Genomic DNA, 20,661 nt, shown 5'->3' with positions numbered 1-20,661 from the left:
AAACTCCGAAAAAGTAACTTTTAAAGGTCGAAAATTCAAACACTTCGTAAGGATTTGATTGCATTTTTTATTATTATATTTTACTTTTAATTTAATTAATAATTGATAATTTAGTTTAATTTTAGATCCCCTCAAATTATAAAAAAAGAACTTAATCAAAAAAAGTTTAAAATGTGAAATACAGATGAAAGTTTTATTCTTAAGAAAATCAATCAATATTGTTTATTTCGTCATTTATTCTACTAGGTAGGTAAAGTAAAAATGCACACAATGTGATAAAACTCCGCAGTTTTTAGGGAAAATTAAGCAGTTAATTTCTGGTAGGTAAAGAGTGCAGAATATTTTGCGCAATTTACCTACACATTTTTTTTCTTCTTCTTTTTTTGCAAGTAAAACTGCGCAATTTATTTTCGATAAACTGTGCAGTTGCAGTTCAACCAATGGTTTGAACCCCCTTGTCCACTTTTTCTACACTCTGTCTCTCGTTCAGGTTATTACTTCCCCTCTTCTTTTTTTTGCAAGTAAAACTGCGCAATTTATTTTCGATAAACTGTGCAGTTGCAGTTCAACCAATGGTTTGAACCCCCTTGTCCATTTTTTCCACACTCTGTCTCTCGTTCAGGTTATTACTTCCCCTTTGATAGCTTTCATTTCCCCTCAATCCCTTTCCACCTCTCAAACTTTTTCCTCTCAATCTCTTTTCACTCAAATTCTCATTTCCCCTCAAAATCTTTCCACTTCCCCTTAAACAATTTGTACTACCACTCAAACTATTCTCAATACCCCTGAAAATCTTTTCACTTCCCCTTAAACAATTTGTACTACCACTCAAACTATTCTCAATTCCCCTCAATCGCTTTTCACTTATCTTTTTCTCACTTCCCCTCCAGTTTTTCTCTCGAGCCTCCTCATTGGCTGATTGCTGCTGGATAAGAAACGCGCGATTCCATTGGTCCAGAATGTCTCATAATCTCCTGTTGTCCATAGCATGGTTGTCATACTCTGGCATGACCTTGACCCGGGCGTCCGTGTTGTGATTTAGCACGTCGATCATGATGTGATCATCTGGAAAAGAAGGAAATTTTTTTTTTTATTTTTTCTTCTTTTTTTTTAATACAATTACCTAATTCCTTGTGCTTATAAGGAACTTACTCGGCAGCATATGTTTCGCATGGAAGTTATTCCAGGCGCTAGGCGGGTAAGCTATCTCGTTGTGTTTGGTGATATCCAAGCCTTCTATCTCCTCGGTGCTGGGAACTCGCAACATATTGATCAAATAGAGAAATCCGAACAGGATGAAACTGGTGGTCAGGGACCAGAGGAATATGGAGCCCGCCCCGACCGCATTGTGAAGTAGGCCCTGGAATTGGAAATATATAAATAAAAGCCGTTCCTTTGTGTTATTATATCACAAGAAATCCGAACAGGATGAAACTGGTGGTCAGGGACCAGAGGAATATGGAGCCCGCCCCGACCGCATTGTGAAGTAGGCCCTGGAATTAGAAATAAATAAATAAAAGCCGTTCCTTTGTGTTATTATATCAAAACTTTGGTCCTAACTGCAGCATAGTAAGATTTTCCAAATATCTCAATAATCCAGCACCCAATGTTATGGATCCGGACTCCAAACATGCGAATCCTGCTTGCATGACTGAAAACCAGACAGTATAATTTTAAAGGTAGGCAGGTAGGTATTGAGATAGAATCATATACCGCGTGACCCAGAAGTCCTTTATAAGATAAGAATCATATACCGTGTGTCCTAGAAGTCCTGTATAAGATAAGAATCATATACCTCGTGTCCCAGAAGTCCCGTAAAAGATAAGAATCATATACCGCGTGTCCCAGAAGTCCTGTGTAAGATAAGAATCATATACCGCGTGTCCCAGAAGTCCCGTAAAAGATAAGAATCATATACCGCGTGTCCCAGAAGTCCTGTATAAGATAAGAATCATATACAGCGTGTCCCAGAAGTCCTGTATAAGATAAGAATCATATACCGCGTGTCCCAGAATCCTGTATAAGATAAGAATCATATACCGCGTGTCCCAGAAGTCCTGTATAAGATAAGAATCATATACCGCGTGTCCCAGAAGTACCTACTGTATAAGATAAGAATCATATACCGCGTGTCCCAGAAGTCCTGTATAAGATATACCGCGTGTCCCAGAAGTCCTGTATAAGATACCCCTTTATCTTTTGAACGGCTAGGAATTCAGATCGATCCTAGGATCAGAAACTTGGCCTTCTTTTCACAGGTTATGTTTGTGATGGGTTATAAATGTTATAATACAAGTTACAAGGCTTTCATTTACCTACTGAATCATCATATTTTCCCCATCCGTGGCCTTCTCTGCTTATACGGAAAGTTTCTTGCCTACACAATACATGAATGCACAGTCCTTCCCTGAACATTCACCATAACTCTCATAGTCTCATGTGACCTACATTCAGGATCATTTAGCATAAGATACCCAAACCAACGAAGCAACGAACCACTGTACCATCAGGTCAAAAGTTGCAAACCGACCAAAAACGTGAGAAGTTATATGAGAGAAATTCAGCATGTTCGCCCTCACATGGAGTTCCCCTTTCCATCAACAGGGGCGCTCTCAGGCTAACCGGGGCTCGGGGTGATAGCTTCAAAAATGGGGCTTTTCTAACATTTTTTTTATCCTATAGAAATATTCCTTTAATTCCATCAATATTTTCAAGGATTTCTCAAGGCATAATAGGCGATTATTATTATTATTATTTGAAAAAGCTGGTTCCGGGTCCCTCGAAAAGCCCGCGCCCGGTCAAATAGCCCCGGACGGACCCCCTAAAAACGCCCTGACCACCAATAATAATGGAGTGATAACACACTTTACAAAATAGGGAATATGTAACATAATAGGGAATATGTAGCAATAGGGAATATTGTTGTTAAGGAAACCGCTTATGAGTTCCACAGGGAATTTCCAAGTACGCTACATAATATTAGGACAGGGTACCTAAGGGGTATTTAGGTACAAGGGAGGATTCCATACCTCACAATGCAATCCCAAATGAAGAAACATTTCAGATTTGGGTTTACCTTTCACTTCATACCTACTTCCGAGAAGATACCTAATTATGAGCAGACAAAATGTTTAGACCAGTTTTGGTGTAAAGGGGTGAAGAGAAAATTTGAGCGGTAATTTTGGCATCTCCACCAAAATGTAGGTGGTACATATAACTATCTACTTCACCTATTTCTCGAAAGGTAATACGTGTAATAATGGTACTAATTTAATGAGAATTTAAACATAGGTACCTAATATGAGTATGTTCAACCTACCTCGGTGGTGTAGTGGTCAAGACGCTCGCTTGTTAAACAGGAGGGCGTGGGTTCAATCCCAGCCGAGGTATGGAATTTTATCCTCATATAATTTGAGAATTTGACCACAATAATAGTAGTAGCCTACTGCTGGAGTAAAGGGACTTTTCAGTCCTATGCGAGCAGTATAAATAAGCACTATTATTATTATTATAAGTTTCGTGAGTCCTCACGAGGCTGAGTGTACACCGAAGTCCACGTACAGAGCCGAAAAAACCCTCCGGGAATCGAGGCCGAGACCTTCGGCGTGCAATCCAAGTGTGATAACCACTCGGGCACAGAGGTTGCTTTATTTCAATTGAAAATATTCCAACTAAGTTGCAGAATTAATGTCGGAGGCATTCTCTTCCATCCGACCCCATATTCAATATCTGTGGGATCACTCTACACTAGCGTGCAATAGTCCTAAAAGGGACGCTGCACACAAGGGATCAAGAGACCACCTTACCTCCCTACCCTTAAAATAAATTAAATACCCCACCATGCCAGCCTAGTTAGCTTAGTTGGTAGTGCGTCTGCCTTGTAAGCCCTAGGCCGCGGGTTCGATTCCCGCCCGGGGCGGATTTTATCCTGATCAAAAAAAAATAATAAACATAAAAAATAAATAAATTCAAACGATTTTCCCTAAAATACAGGGTAGAGGAAGGCTTGATGGTTTAGTATATAGTACATCAGGGAACTATGAGAACAGAGGTCTTATCGTTCTAAAATAAAGGAGAGGAGGACAGGATAGGAGAAAACCTGCCGTTCCGAGAACGAACCTTCTGTTTAGGATGAAGTTTGCCTCGGACGGGAAGCGAATCGCACGAATTTCATATGTGCATAAGAAGATGGAAAAGGAAGATAGAGGGTTGAAATTGGTCTCAAAACAAAGAATATGAAAGGAAATTATTAATAGACAATCAGGAAAAAGGAAGCTTAACAGGAACGGAAGATGATGTCGGACAAATGGGCCACCCTGTATATATTATGTAGATTGATGATTGATTGATTGATTGATTGGTTGGTTGGTTGGTTGGTTGGTTGGTTTAATCGTTTAATGATATTGGATTTAGAAACCGTTAGAAACAGCTCGATTGAAATAAAATATTGTGTTAAATACATAGGTATTTTTAAAGGAATAACTTCTGGGAAACAATGATTAAAAAGAAAAGTAAAAGGTCATTCATTTTAAAAGGGTGACCTAGGTAATTTTATTAGTTTAATTAGGTATAAAGAATTCTTTTATGGACCTTGAATATCACGGATTTTTAGCCGAATAGCCCCCGGAACTGTACATTCATCTTCGGTCCCTAGACAATTTTGATCTATTTTAAATTTTAATCACGGTTGGTCCAGTGGTAACGCGCTTGCTTGCCATGCAGAAGGTCCCGGGTTCGAATCCCACCATCGACGAAAATTTGTACTCGTTTTTCGATTGCAAATATTTCAACGGGTTACTTTCTGGTGTTCTCGTGTTGACCCAGCACCTAAATGGGAAGTATTGTGTCTCTTCTCGCCCATCTGATGAGAGGCATACTACGGGATGGACATGCTACGACACAGGCCACATGCGTCTAATGTAGCAGTTGTTCCATTGCTACGAAAAAAAAACGGCGGTGGAACACTCATCTTTTAAAAACCCAAATCTTTAAATCTTTAAAGATGTGGAGATATACCAGTGGAGATATTGAAGTAGAAACATACTTATCCACAACAGAGACGGACTGTAAAGTAATATTGAACAAGATATGGAGTAATATGAACTAAGGTGACCGAACGTATACGTGACGAATAAGTGTGCGTGAACCTTAAACGTAGAAACACACCACTATCACATCACGTCACGGCAGGTTACGTGTACTCATGGGGAGTAAGAAAGATGTAGTTCAAAGTTTTCCCTTAATAATGTAGCTAGGTAAATCCGTTGATAGTAGCCACAGCTCACGTGACGTGATAGTGTGTCTTTCTTTCGGACCTTAAAAAAAAAAAAAAGGAATTTAGCTAGCTTAAAAAAGAGTAGACTTGGCAACAGCGAAGTCTCTTCTTGACCCTCCTCGAACTACGGCATTCACAACGAGCACAAGATTTTGCTCGAACTAGACTAGGGTGAAGTTAGCCATGTACATTTTTGGAAGCACGTTATTCATCAATAGAACAAAACTTCACGAAATTTCCAGAACTTGAATCATTTTCAATTTCTTCACTGCTTCACTCTGCAATTTATTTAATTTTAATAAATAAAATACAAGCTACCAGTTCTTCCAGTTATTCTCATTTTCAACTCAACTCTACCATTTTGTGCTTTTCATCGTTAGATTGATTGCGAAGGTATCTTTCCCATGGCTGACAAGGTAAGTTACCACTCAAGGGTTTATCAGGTCTACCTGATAGTGAGTGGCTGGCCTTTATGTGCTTACCGGAAGGGAGTGTCCAGGGGGCGGGCTTGAATATCGCCCATTGCCAAACCGTCCAATGCGGGGCCCCATCAGATAGGCCGCTATGAATGAGCAAGTCCCCGCAAATAAATGGACCGCGCCTGAGCCCGCGAAGTCGCTGTAGCCGAGCTTGTTTAGCCAGCCCTCATCTGACCACACCCAATGGGATACGATGGGGTAGGTGATGCCTGGGAGTGGAGAGGTTTGTTTGTTAGTGGATGTTACCTTAAATCCCGTTCCCGCTTGTCGGTTTCACACGATTTTTTTCCGTCCTGTGCTTTAAATGAGTGTTCCTTCTACACACGACACGATTTTTTTCCGTCCTGTGCTTTAAACGAGAGTGTTCCTTCTACACACGACACGATTTTTTTCCGTCCTGTGCTTTAAATGAGAGTGTTCCTTCTATACACGACATGATTTTTTTCCGTCTTGTGCTTTAAATGAGAGTGTTCCTTCTACACACGACACGAATTTTTCTTCCGAACAACAAGTGGGAACGGGCTCTTAGTGGCTCAAAGAAGAAGACCACAATAATTATGTGCTGCTGTCTGTGTCTTTCCCTGGTTGAGGTAAAAGTAAATGCAGTTGCAGTTTCTTTGTGTTATTATGTCACAACTTTGGTGCTCACTGCAGCATTGTAAGATTTTCCCAATATCTCAAAAAGTAATAACTAGCATGGTTGTCATACTCTGGCATGACCTTGACCCGGGCGTCCGTGTTGTGATTTAGCACGTCGATCATGATGTGATCATCTGGAAATGAAGGAAAAGGAAGGTTTTCTTTTCTTCTTCTTTAAAAGGCTTGATCAGGACCGTATCCAGGATGCTCTAAAATTTCGGAGTCTTGCCTACAGTAGAGGAGAAAATGAAGCTCGAGGGGGTGGGGGGGGGACAGCCCCTCTAAATACGGTCCTGGGTTTTATAGAGGGAACCGTAACAACAGAGGTCTTATCGTCCCGAAAGCGAAGAGAAACCTTATCGTCCTTATCTGTTTAGGATGAAATTCGCCCCGGACGGGGTGAAGGCCACAACCTAGGACCTTGCACTTCCAAAGGAAACGCGCTACCAACCAAGCTCGAACCCGCGGCCTATAGCACTTACAAGGTAAACGCGCTATCCACCAAGCTAACTGGCTACTATTTTCGAGGTTAATGAATTCAATTAAAGTAGTTTATTTGTTGAGAATTTTTTATTCTATTTTATTTTCCAATTTTAGGACATAAATAATTAATATTTAAACTGTAATAATTAACAGGCCTGTAAAAAAATGGCAGACAGTTTTGGTTGGTTTAAACTTGCATCTTTTAACAGATTCGAGATTTCCTAGACTTAGATGGTTTTATCAATGTAATCGTGTGTTCCCGTAACACTTATGAAACTAATCAATCAGAATTCAGCAATTTAGTCTTTGTACTAAAATCCGTCAATCAGATTAGTCAATCTTTTAGTTTTATTATTATTTTTTTTTATTATTTGTATTTATTAGTGTTCTAACATTGCATTAGAATGTTATATACACTGTCTTTTAGTTTTAAACTTTGGATTAAAATTTTGTCTCCGAGAACATGTAAAGTTTGAAAGCCAGCCAAAAGTGATTGCTATCCCAGGTCTTATAAAATCATCTAAGCGAACTTAATTTTATAAAAATCATACCTATTGTTTATACACTTATTACTACTTAGTACCTATTTTCATTTAAAGTTAATCTGGAATTAGAAATAAATAAATAAAAGCCGTTCCTTTGTGTTATTATATCACAACTTTGGTCCTAACTGCAGCATAGTAAGATTTTCCAAATATCTCAATAATCCAGCACCCAATGTTTACCTACCATGCTTGCACTGGTCGCTATGAGCATTTATATTACATAGCTACTCATTTTCCTCAAGAGGCTGAGTGGGCCCCGCAACAGACAGTCACGGAGCCAATTTTTTGACCCCGCCGGAAATCGAACCCGGGTCTGCAAGGCAAGCGCAGTGACCACTACGTCATAGGAGCTGTACTGTTTCTAAATTGATTTGACCTTACCTTGACAGCATCATCGGTTATTCCGTAGATTAGACCCCCTCGCCTGAACAAAGGTTCTGACATCACCCCCCATAATCCGCCACCGAAATGTACTGCTGAGGCATCCAACGGATCATCCACTGAAAATTAAAAAAAAAAAAAAATGCTTGTTACAATCAAAGGGTTAAAAAAAGAGGTTTAACAGAGGGAACTGTAACTGCTAAGGTCTTATCGTCCCGAAATCGAAGGGAAAAAGAAGACAGGATAGGAGCAAGCCGGCTATTCCGAGAACGATCATTATCCGTTCAGGATAAAATCCGCCCCGGGCGGGAATCGAACCCGCGGCCTAGTGCTTACAAGGCAGACGCGCTACCAACCAAGCTAACTAGGCTGGCCAAAGGGGGGTTTTAAATAAGAAATTCTTTCGAAAATGCGGGGGGGGTATTTTCGATAGACTTTCTTTCTGACCCCCCTGTATGCTTAAAAAAAGAAGAAGATTTCTGTCACCGCGTCTTTTTTAGTTCTTTACGAGTCCGTGTCGTAGAATGCCCATCCCGTAGTGAGTACCTACCTGTATTCGATTATGCGACTTTTTCCAGTCATCATATACGAAATTTCTTTGGACTAGTTGCTGGACTGGCAACGGGTGTGGTACGGGACCATTGTCCAATCTAGTCCAAAGAGAAATTTCTTATGATGATTGAAAAAAGTTCTCCTATCCTGTCTTCCTTCTCTCTTCGATTTCGGGACGATAAGATCATAGCAGTTACAGTTCCCTCTGTCAAACCTCTTAAAAAATAATAATTAAAAAAAAAAAAAAAACACTTTCAGGCTCCTTTTACACGTATACGTTTTCATTCGGTTAGTTTTGTCATGGGTTCGTTTGCGGTTCATTCCGATAGGTGCGAAAAGAGAATCCGGTTTAATCCGGTTTAATTCGGTTTAATCCGGACAGAATTTAACCACAGTTGTACGTGTACGTGTGAAACTAATCTTAGGTCAGCCTAGTTAGCTTGGAAGGGGCCCGGGGGAGAACTTTATCCCAAACGGAAAAGTTCGTTTTTTAAATTGCTGGCTTTTCCCTATCTTGTCCTCCTTTTTCTCCGGTTTGAGGGACGATGAAACCTCCATTTTTTTACAGTTCCATAAATTTCAAGATCCAATTTCATCAAAAGAAAGGGCTTAAAGACTGCTAGCGAACCAGTGCTATTCAAAAATTGTACTCATAAAAACAAAAAATTAGAAAAATAAATGTGGGCAGGTGGGCGGATAAATGGTATGTTTTTTAAGTGGGCGAATAAATGGTACACTTACCCTACTCGAATACAACTTGTCTCTCATCAGATGAATCGGTTAAACATTCGTACAACCTACCTCCACACGCGATGACTAGATATCGGAGCGCCACATACAGAGGGCCAGCAATCAGACCAATGACAAGGCTACTCCACATTGAAAACACGTTGGCTCCCGCACATACTGACACCTGGAACAAAATAGCCACTCTAGTTAGCTTGGAGGGAGGGTAGAGCGGGGCGAACTTTAGGCTTTTCTCACGCTTCCAGTAGACGTGCGACTTTTAGTAGTAAAAGTAAATGCAGTTTTTTTGTGTTATTATGTCACAACTTTCCGAAACCGACTCAAGTTTCGCCTCTCTCGTAGGCTTTTTTAAGATGACCAAACTTTTTCCAGCAAAGGTAAGCAAATAGAATCAAAGTTCTATCCTAAAAAAAAAAAAAAACCTCACCATTCCCATCAAACCAGCGTTCACAGTGAACAAGAAATTCCAGCACGGTCTTCCACACAGTCCCAACCTATCCTGTCTTCCTTCTCTCTTCGATTTCGGGACGATAAGACCATAGCAGTTACAGTTCCCTCTGTCAAACCTCTTTAAAAAAAGGCCCTTATCACAGATGGCGCAAAATCCTTCCTTAATTTTATTGTATTCGATTATGTTGAATTTAATTCAGTCAAACATGGCTGAACCAAATGAGATTGTGAGATTTGGCTGTGTTTATGTCCAAAGCGGAATCTCACTGGTTCAGCCATGTTTGACTGAATTAAATTTCACATTATCGAATACAACTCTACTTAGTTAACTTTAACTCTAACCACGATAAAAGATGAATACCATCCATCCATGGATACCCTTTGGGTTATGGGATACCTTCTTATGGGTTATGGGATACCTTATGGGTTATGGGATACCTTATGGGTTATGGGATGCCTTATGGGTTATGGGATACCTTATGGGTTATGGGATACCTTATGGGTTATGGGATACCTTATGGGTTATGGGATACCTTATGGGTTATGGGATACCCTTTGGGTTATGGGATACCTTTTGGGTTATGGGATACCTTTGCACCACCAACTAAGCTAACTAGGCTGGCCAAACGGCGGTGAAACACGCATCTTTTTAACTGTTGGGTTACGTGAAAACAGAATACTACTTCACGTCACTTCCTAAAAAGTGATATAACTTATACAACCCAACAGTTAAATGGACTTTCACAAAGTTACCGAAGAATCAAGTAGGTACCCATTTTTTTTTCCAAGTCGTAAGTCGTGTAAAATTTGTCTCCTTTCCCTGATTAAATGTAAATGTAAATGCGATTTGTGTTATTATGTCACAACTTTGATGCTCACTGCAGCATTGTAGGATTTTTTCCCAATATCTCAATAATCCTATCATCCAACGTTGTTATGGGATACCTTATGGGTTATGGGATACCTTATGGGTTATGGGATACCTTATGGGTTATGGGATACCTTATGGGTATGGGATACCTTATGGGTTATGGGATACCTTATGGTTTATGGGATACCTTATGGGTTATGGGATACCTTATGGGTTATGGGATACCTTATGCCTTATGGGTTATGGGCGCTTGCCCCTATAGGTAGGTATAGGATATCTTGAGACAGTCTTTTTCCGAAATAATGTACGTATGTATGGTAGGTACCAACCTACCAGCTAGGCACATATACCTACCGACTCAAAAAATCTGGTCACGTTGGGTATAATTTATGATTTCTGGTACGTCGACTGATGCCAAATTTCAAGTAGGTACGTACGGCTGAATATTATTAAGCAGGGGCGGACGGTGAGGGAATTTTCAAACAGGTAGTTAATGCCGAAAAGAGGGTCTTTGCTCCTGAGGAGCCCCTGATAGTTCGAAAAACGAACGACCTTTTTTTCAATGAACCAAAAGTCACCAAAATTATGCAATCTGTTTGAGGTTTATCGCGGAACATGGACAAAAGGTTCAGTTGAAAATCGATCTACATACCTAATTGTAACTTACATACCAACCTACCTACTTATTTCTGTGTAAGACCAATGCCAAGATTGCCAAGGTTTTCCACTCAAGTCCAAATTCATATTGATCTCAGATCAAAAAGCAAGGGAAAAAAAATCTCTCCATAACAAAGTTGTTAATAGCCGCCACGGGTACCCATATTACCAGAGGATATATTATGGGTATTAGAGTATTCTACCAACTTGTTAAATTTGCACCTTAATAAAATTTAAAACGCAGTTATATTTCTGCAGTCTGCACTCAAATTACCTGCCAACGTAGGTACTTATAACCTACCTAGGTAGTATTGAACTTAAAATATGCTAATCTGTAGATCTGTATGGATGTTCTTTGTTGGGGTTTTCTGAGGTGCATTGCATGTAAAAAACTACACACTAAAGAATACTTAGATTGAGATGGTCAGGATATGTAGGTAGGTAGGTAGAGAAGGCAAAACGAGAGTTGTTTTACCTAATAATCCTAATACATAGTGTACTACAGGCTAAAATATGAGTATTCTGAAGATTTGTCCACCGCCTGTAGGTTGGACATCACTGAATTCCTGACTCATGGTCATCCTCAGACAAGTCCATATACACATGTGCGATATCCATATCAATCTGTGTATGTTCTTATCTAGGTATATAATTACCTATGTACATAGATATAGTCTGCTTCTAATAGACCCGGGTTCGATTCCCGGCGGGGTCAAGAAATTTGTATCATGCAAATGATTGATTCCGTGACTGGCTGTTGCGGGGCCCACTCAGCCTCGTGAGGAAAATGAGTAGCTATGACATATAAATGCGCATAGCGACCGGTGCCAGCATGGTAGGTAAACATTGAATTTTAGGACTTATTAGATATTGGGAAAATCCTACAATGCTGCAGTGAGCACCAAAGTTGTGACATAATAACACAAAGAAACTGCATTTACATAGTTAGGTACATGGGAAAAAAAGGTAAAGAAATAAGAAAACGCGTATTTCCCTTTCGAAATTTTCACGGTGGGGAAAATTTAACATTGTCTGACATGGCACCATTGCCCCACCATTCCCATCTGAAATTTGGGAAAGGAAAATAGAACCAACCGGGCAGGGGAAGAGGAAAAGGGGGAGACCAAAACTGAGGTGCAGAGATAAAGGTGTGTCCAGTCGACCGGCTGTCGATCCGCATCGATTCACATCGATCGACGGCCATCGACTATGTGTGGACACATCTTGAGATTGTGGAAGACTCAAGAGAAAGCGTGAGGTGTTCTAGATAGGAGGGTTGAGAATGAAATCTTCTCTACTCCTAGTTATGGTATTTAATTCAAGGCTCTAAGCTTAAGCTATAAGGAAGGCAGGGGTCAGACTTCAGAGTGCTCAGTTGCACAGTGAGCTCTCCCTATTAGTACCCCTACGGCCCTACCTACCCTAATATCGAAAAATATCGATATGTAGGAATATCGATATTTTACTTTCGATATAGGTATCGGTAATATCGATATTTTACTTTCGATATATCGATATCGGAAATATCGATATTTTTATAAATATCGCCCATCCCTAGTTGAGAGAGGTAGGATAAAGGAATCTAAAGCAGACCGGCCCAAAATAAAATTGGGAACAGGATCCGAAGAAGAGATTGAACATCCTTAACTGAGTTGAGAAGTGAAAAGGGAGAAGAAATGTGGGACTGTCTAATTTACCGACCTGAGGAAATCACTCCTCCTGGCCTTACGGTGTAGAAATTTTTACCGGCCAAACCGGTTTTGGATAGCTCTTGGTAAGCATAACAATCCTGTGAAAACCGTTTGTCTTTATCCCAAACCGTTTTCCGGAAAACTCCGGAAAACCCTTTTGAAAAATGGAAAAATTAAGAAATAATTTTATTATTTTAATTTTCATCTATTGTATACCTACTTTAGGTTACCTGTAGGTTGTTACTCTTAAAGGTACCTACTTACCTTTAAAGCTTATTCTTCAGGTAATCAGGTATTATTCAGGAAAACAGGAGGAAAAATGTTCGTAATTTTATCTGTATAGGGATTATTCAAATTCGTTATTCACTCATGATGGTTTATAGGTAAAAAAAAAGTACTGAAAAAAGAGCGTTAATAAAAACTTTTTTTTCTTTTTCTTCACTGATGCACTTTCGATTATTGCTAAAACTCTTGCACTTCTACTAATAAAATAATTTAATAATTACCTACCTATAGTAACAAATCTGTAGTGTAGGTGCATAGATAAATAGGTACCGAATAATATGAAAAAGATTAATTTATTTTGTGGAGTATTACCTACCAACGAAAGACAGAATCACGTTTTGCTAGGTAATTATAGGTTTCGTACAAATTTCTTGACCCCGCCGGGAATCGAACCCGGGTCTCCCGCGTGCAAGGCGAGCGCAGTGACCACTACGCCATGGGAGCTGACGGGTGAGGTAAATCTGAGTTATTCGTTATTGTGAGAAGACAGGTAGCTTGTTACTGAATGGGAGGGTAAAACCCCAACACTGAAACCTTCAGTTTTCCTTGTTTAGTTATTTAGGACAAGGAAAAATTGGGCATTGAAATCACGACAGTAAAAATATATCGCGGGAGCGCGGCCAAATAGTGTGATCTTACCCTTAGAGATTCTTACCTGAAATGACTCGCTGGAGGACGTAAGAGATACATGGATCCGGACTCCAAACATGCGAATCCTGCTTGCATGACTGAAAACCAGACAGTATAATTTTAAAGGTAGGCAGGTAGGTATTGAGCTTAACTTTTGACAAGAGCAAGAATTCAAAGATCTCTGTTAGATTGGAGATAGTAAAGGTTTGGTTTTATTTTATTTTTTATCCTTATTAGTTTTTAGTTTTGTATTTTGGCTCGAATAGTAGTAGGTATATATAATAATTATATATACATTGTCATGATCACGTACCACCTAGATTGTTTTATATAAATAGGATAGATGTCTTATATATTGTCCCTACCCTATTTATGTATTGTATTGTATTCAATAAAAATAAAAAAAGGTAGGTATTGAGATACAATCATATACCGCGTGTCCCAGAAGTCCTGTATAAGATAAGAATCATATACCGCGTGTCCCAGAAGTCCTGTAAAAGATACCCCTTTATCTTTTGAACGGCTAGGAATTTACGAATTCAGATCGATCCTAGGATCAGAAACTTGGCCTTCTTTTTACAGGTTACCTATGTTTGTGATGGGTTATAATACAAGTTACCAGGCTTTCATTTACTGAATCATCATATTTTCCCCATCCGTGGCACAAGCTCTGCTTATACGGATGGGTATACCATTTATAAGAAAAATGTATGTTCCGAGTTTTTTTGTCGATTAAATATAAATGGAAACTTGTTTTAAAAATAATAATAATAATAATAAAAATATTATTTATCATCGCTCGTTTCTTTGACTTGTAATGCCGCCACTGGTTGCTACTCGATTAAAAAGTAGGAGGCTGAGTGCCCCCCGAACTCCAAGCACAGAGCCGGAAAATCGAACCAGGGACCTCCTGCGTGCACGCCGAGTGTGATGACCACTCACACTCGGCCACGGAGGTTGCTTAAATCATGATAATAATAATAATAGGTAATAATAATAATAATAATAATAATAATAATAGATAATAATATAATAATAATAATAATACCCACGTGCCACAATGATCCCAATTGCTCACAGGAACACGTCATTCACATTCCTGTCTGAGGGACAGCCAACTCTTCTTCCACGCTACCCGAGATCTCCTCTCTCTGATAACGAGGAGGTGATAACGTTGTCACGGCAACCGGAGGTCCGGTTCATTTCGCTTGGTTACCGCTGTACGGGCCCGAGCGCTAGTGTCGGATGAAGGATGTTTTTGCGGGGGTTTGTGTGGAGTTAAATGGGGTTCAGCGATCGGCCCGACATCTTGTGGAAAAGAAGGTTGGGTCGTATGAAAGTCCCCCCCTTAAAAAAAGTCCCTGGTAATTATTACTTACAGATGGGCAAAATTCCCACCTTACTTAACATTGACCTATAGTTTGATGCAAAATTACCAGAGGGCTCAAGATCTATATTAGATTGACTTCGGTACCGAATTTGTAAAATTCTTTAGCCGAAGGCACTAACAAAAATAAAAGAACGATGGAAGATGAATAATCATGGCTTCATGGATAAGGTAGCCATCATGGATAACAGTGGCGTGCGTGGTCTAACTCACAAGTGTAGGGCGGACACTAATTTTCTTTCACATACTCTATCTAATAAGACTACAATAATATTTAAGTCAAATATTTAAGGTATTTGAGTGGAATTTTTGAGTGTATGGGCGGCCATTACACGCCCTACATGGCGTACGCTTACGCCACACTGCATGGATACTTATGGGGCGCTTGCTCCTGGTACCTGTAGGGATGTTCTTTAGACAGTTTTTTTTCTTTTTCTTTTTCCGAATATTATATACGTATGGAAGTAGCTCCCAACCTACCAACTAGACACAATATACCTACAGACTCAAAAAATCTGGTCACGTTTGTGTATAATTTATGATTGCTTCGTCATCCATGGGTACGTGTCGAGCTGATGACAAATTTCCAAGTAGGGTAGGAACGGCTGAATATTATTAAGCAGGGCGGACCAGTGAGGCGACCTTTTCAAACAGGTAGTTTACATGGGCAGAAAAGGGTCTTTTGCTCCTGCAGGAGGCCCGTGATTGTTTCAAAAAACGAACGAGCTTTTTTTTCAATAAACCCCTCAAAACAGATTGTATACCTAATTTTGGGTAACTTTATTATTATTATTGATTCATTATTATATTATTATTATTATTATTATTATTATTATTATTATTATTCATTTTATTATTTTATTATTATTATTAACACTCTAATAAATATTAATAATAATAAAAAAAAAGTTACCAAAATTATACAATCTGTTTGAGGTTTATCGCGGAACATGGACAAAAGGTTCAGTTGAAAATCGATCTACATAATTATAACTTACATACCAACCTACCTACTTATTTCTGTGTAAGACCAATGCCAAGATTGCCAAGGTTTTCCACTCAAGTCCAAATTCATATTGATCTCAGATCAAAAAGCAAGGGAAAAAATCTCTCCATAACAAAGTCGTTAATAGCCACCACTGGTACCAATATTACCAGAGGATATACCTATTAGAGTATTCTACCAACTTGTTAAATTTGCACCTTAATACAATTTAAAACGCAGTTATATTTCTGCAGTCTGCACTCAAATTACCTGCCAACGTAGGTATACTTATAACCTACCTAGGTAGTATTGAACTTAAAATATGCTAATCTGTAGATCTGTATGGATGTTCTTTGTTGGGGTTTTCTGAGGTGCATTGCATGTAAAAAACTACACACTATAGAGAATAGATTGAGATGGTCAGGATATGTAGGTGGACACACATTAGTAGACATCTGCTAGTAAACATAGGTAATATTAGACTAGTGGACATCTACTATAGTACACATTATGCTAGTGGACATTAGTAGACATTTAGGCACACTAAACTTAGACACTTTTTTTAAGAGGGCTCGAATAGGACTGAAAAGTCCCTTTACTCCAGCAGTAGGCTACTACTATTATTGTGGTCAAATTCTCAAATTATATTGAGGATAATTACCATACCTCGGCTGGGATTGAACCCACGCACTCCTGTTTACCAGGCGCGCGCCTTGACCACTACACCACCGAGGCAGGTAGGTAGGTATAGAGAAGGCAAAACGAGAGTTGTTTTACCTAATAATCCTACTACATAGGTAGGTACATGGGAAAAAGGTAAAGAAATAAGAAAACGCGTATTTCCCTTTCGAAATTTTGTATTTCCCTGGGGAAAATTTAACATGGTGGGGAAAATTTAACATTGTCTGACATGGCACCATTGCCCCACCATTCCCATCTGAAATTTGGGAAAGGAAAATAGAACCAAACTGGCAGGGGAAGAGACAAAGGGGGAGACCAAAACTGAGGTGGGGAGATAAAGGTGTGTCCAGTCGACCGGCTGTCGATCCGCATCGATCGACGGCCATCGACTATGTGTGGACACATCTTGAGAAAGCGTGAGGTGTTCTAGATAGGAGGGTTGAGAGAGGTAGGATAAAGGAATCTAAAGCAGACCAGCCCAAAATAACCTGCCTCGGTGGCGTAGTCGTCAAGACGCTCGCCTGGTAATCAGGAGGGCGTGGGTTCGATCCCAGCCGAGGTATGGAATTTTATCCTCATTTATTTGAGAATTTGACCACGTAATAATGGAGCTCTAATGGTTAGGTGGTAGAGAACGCCTAAGGCGTTAACTTCGCCTAGTGGTTGCCTTCCACTCAAGAGTCTATTATTATTATTATTAAAATAAAATTGGGAACAGGATCCTAAGAAGAGATTGAACATCCTAACTGAGTTGAGAAGTGAAAAGGGAGAAGAAATATGGGACTGTCTATGTCTAATTTACCGACCTGAGGAAATCACTCCTCCTGGGCTTACGGTGCAGAAATTTTTACCGGCCAAACCGGGGGTTTTGTATAGCTCTTGGTAAGCATAACAATCCTGTGAAAACCGTTTGTCTTTATCCCAAACCGTTTTCCGGAAAACTCCGGAAAACCCTTTTGAAAAATGGAAAAATTAAGAAATTATTTTATTATTTTAATTTTCATCTATTGTATACCTACTTAGGTTACCTGTAGGTTGTTACTCTTAAGGTACTTACCTTCAAAGCTTATTCTTCAGGTAATCAGGTATTATTCAGGAAAACACGAGGAAAAATGTTCGTAATTTTATCTGTATAGGGATTATTCAAATTCGTTATTCACTCATAATGGTTTATAGCTTTATAGGTAAAAAAAGGTACTGAAAAAAGAGCGTTAATAAAAACTTTTTTTTTCTTTCTTCACTGATGCACTTTCGATTATGGCTAAAACTCTTGCACTTCTACTAATAAAATAATTTAATAATTACCTAGTAACAAATCTGTAGTGTAGGTGCATAGATAAATAGGTACCGAATAATATGAAAAAGATTAATTTTGTAAAGTACCTATTACCAACGAAAGACAGAATCACGTTTTGGTAGGTGTCGTATTAAAGAAGGTGCATAGGTATAGTTCATCCAGATCAATGTGACAGTGCAGAGGAAATCCCTACATTGTTGCAATTCAGATAAAGGTCTATTTTTGATAAACTCTCTCTTCTAAAATGCAGAGGTAGCTCTAAGTTCAGAGGTTGGATTCCAGAACAGGTAAGGTGGATATCGCCTTAACGCCCTTACCTGACTTTGTTTCATTATCGGAGGAAGCACTGTGCAATATAGCTTCCCCTTTTAGAGATTCTCTACCATTGCACATGTGACATGTTGGGCAACAATGCCTATTTTTTTTGCTGCCACATTGATCTGGACACACTGTTCTTTCTGGTTTTCCTTTAGGAGTTTAACTGGCAGAGCGTTCTCCTGAAGGAGCTCTTCCATCCGACCGCTGTTATTTCCTCCACTTTTTACTTTCCTTTTCCTGGTTTGAAGTGTGTTAGTTAAGTAGTTATAGGCACTACATAGTTGTGTAATTTGTTGAGGATGAAAAACTCAATACCTCAACAATCTTTCTTAAAAAGAAAAAAGAAGAAGAAAAAGAAGAGAAAAACAGAAAGTAAAAACTCAACTTATCTACGTAGGTTTGTCTGAGGACAGCCAACTCTTCTTCCACGCTACCCGAGATCTCCTCTCCTGATAACGAGGAGGGTGATAACGTTGTCACGGCAACCGTGGTCCGGTTCATTTCGCTTGGTTACCGCTGTACGGGCCGAGCGCTAGTGTCGATGAAGGATGTTTTGCGCGGGGGTTTGTGTGGAGGTAAATGGGGGCTCAGGGATCGGCTGACATCTGTGGAAAAGAAGTTACCTAGGTTTTAAATATGATGTTTTTCCTCCCTTTAAAAAGGCCACAGTCCCAGCCTACTCGCAATCAGTATGCCGATGGAGCCCCCAGCCCCGCCCATCACTGTGTTACTCATAACGCTAGCTATGAGGGCTCCGTCACCACGTGCAGTCATGTGACCCAGAGATCCGCCGTTGAAAGCTAGGAAGCCGACCACGAGGAGCAGAGCGCCCACACCGACCAACTGAAAACCGAACGAAAAGAAATCAGAAGTTTCTGTAGAATATAACAGTCAAAAAATCAAATCAAATCATGAATCTTTGTGGTAAAGCAGAGTTTTTTCACAAGTTTGAAGAAAAAGAAAAATTCTGTTGGTCCTCATTTTTCCTGCTCTATGACTTTGAAACATCACCCAAGTAAGCGCAACTGATCTATTATGTGCTGCTGTCTGCTGTCTTTTCCTGGGTGAGGTAAATCTGAGTTATTCGTTATTGTGAGAAGACAGGTACCTAGCTTATCATTGAATGGAGGGTAAAACCCCAACACTGAAACCTTCAGTTTTCCTTGTCCAGTTATTTAGGACAAGGAAAACTTGGGCATTGAAATCACGACAGTAAAAATATATATGTGAAATACTGGGTGTAAGAAACTTGAGTTCAAATAACGATCATCAGAAATGCCTAGATCACCAAACACCAAATTTGTCTAAATTCCTTTGGGTATCAGACTGCTTTTCCATCAAGGCCAGGGTATAGCAGCTTGGGCAGGGGAAAAAATACTGGTCACAATAGATCTACAGAGGTCGCAGTGTTAATTGCATACTCTCTTGGGAGAGGAGCAACCAGTCCCATAATAAATAAATAAAAATACCTTTAGAGATTCTTACCTGAAATGACAGCGCTGTACACAATATAGGCGATGAAATTGCAGCGTTCCGCCACCGCGCCGGACAGAATGGTAGCGGCCGTGGCGGCAAATATGAACTGGAAGAACCAGTGGGACATCTGATCGCCCGTGACCCCAACCCCACCCCAATGGGACAGACCTAGGAACTGGTTCCCCGGACTGTAGGCCAGGGAGTAGCCAATACCCCAGTAGAAGATACAGCAAATGACTGAAGAGAAATGGGATTGATTTGAATTTTAAACACTTTTAGCCAGCCTAGTTAGCTTAGTTGGTAGTGCGTCTGCCTTGTAAGCGCTAGGCCGCGGGTTCGATTCCCGCCCGGGGCGGATTTTGTCCTGATGGGATGATGTTCGTTCTCGGAACGGCTGGCATTCTCCTATCCTGTCTTCCTTCTCTCTTCGATTTCGGGACGATAAGACCATAGCAGTTACAGTTCCCTCTGTCAAACCTCTTAAAAAAAAAAAAAAAAAAAAAAAAAACATTCTTTTAAGTCCACTTTCTAACCACCAAGGTGTTGCTGATTTTGAAGCTTTGAAAATGCAGTTTTGTTTGTAAGAAGATCTCCTGCAAATTCGCAAATGATCTCTTGAACTCACAAACTACCGACTAACTGGGAATCCAATGGACCTGCAATTTTTTTTTCCATTATATTTTTCTCACAATCTTTTGAACTCACACTCAGAAACTATCTCTTGAACTCACAAACTCTCTCTTGAACTCACAAACTCTCTCTTGAACTCACAAACAATTTCACAGCGGACTTTTGCATCTCATTTTTTTTTTTTTTTTTTTTTTTTTATTTT

The 20,661-nt window shown here is 39.7% G+C and overlaps 1 protein-coding gene and 1 long non-coding RNA gene across 2 annotated transcripts in view; both read right to left on the bottom strand.

The window, feature by feature from the left end:
- Positions 1–501: 501 nt before the first annotated feature.
- Positions 502–20,661, bottom strand: part of LOC103505356 (putative ammonium transporter 1) — a 21,709-nt gene continuing 1,549 nt past the window's right edge. The window contains exons 2-8 of the mRNA XM_026820687.1: positions 19,839–20,084; positions 19,030–19,228; positions 9,529–9,595; positions 9,156–9,267; positions 7,803–7,921; positions 1,153–1,360; positions 502–1,065 (exon numbers count right to left, since the gene is read on the bottom strand). Of these exons, the coding sequence (XP_026676488.1) occupies positions 965–1,065; positions 1,153–1,360; positions 7,803–7,921; positions 9,156–9,267; positions 9,529–9,595; positions 19,030–19,228; positions 19,839–20,084 (1,052 nt within the window). The 3' untranslated portion in view covers positions 502–964. The remainder of the gene's footprint in view (positions 1,066–1,152; positions 1,361–7,802; positions 7,922–9,155; positions 9,268–9,528; positions 9,596–19,029; positions 19,229–19,838; positions 20,085–20,661) is intronic.
- On the bottom strand, positions 14,946–18,376 carry LOC113465831. The gene is made up of 3 exons (XR_003390422.1): positions 18,353–18,376; positions 17,796–17,935; positions 14,946–14,993 (listed from the first exon to the last, which is right to left on the bottom strand). It is a non-coding gene; the product is annotated as an uncharacterized LOC113465831 (long non-coding RNA).

Source organism: Diaphorina citri, unplaced genomic scaffold (genome assembly GCF_000475195.1).
Source record: "Diaphorina citri unplaced genomic scaffold, Diaci psyllid genome assembly version 1.1 scaffold167, whole genome shotgun sequence".
Classification (NCBI taxonomy): Eukaryota; Metazoa; Arthropoda; class Insecta; order Hemiptera; family Psyllidae; genus Diaphorina; species Diaphorina citri.
This window is presented reverse-complemented; position numbering and strand designations above follow the sequence as displayed.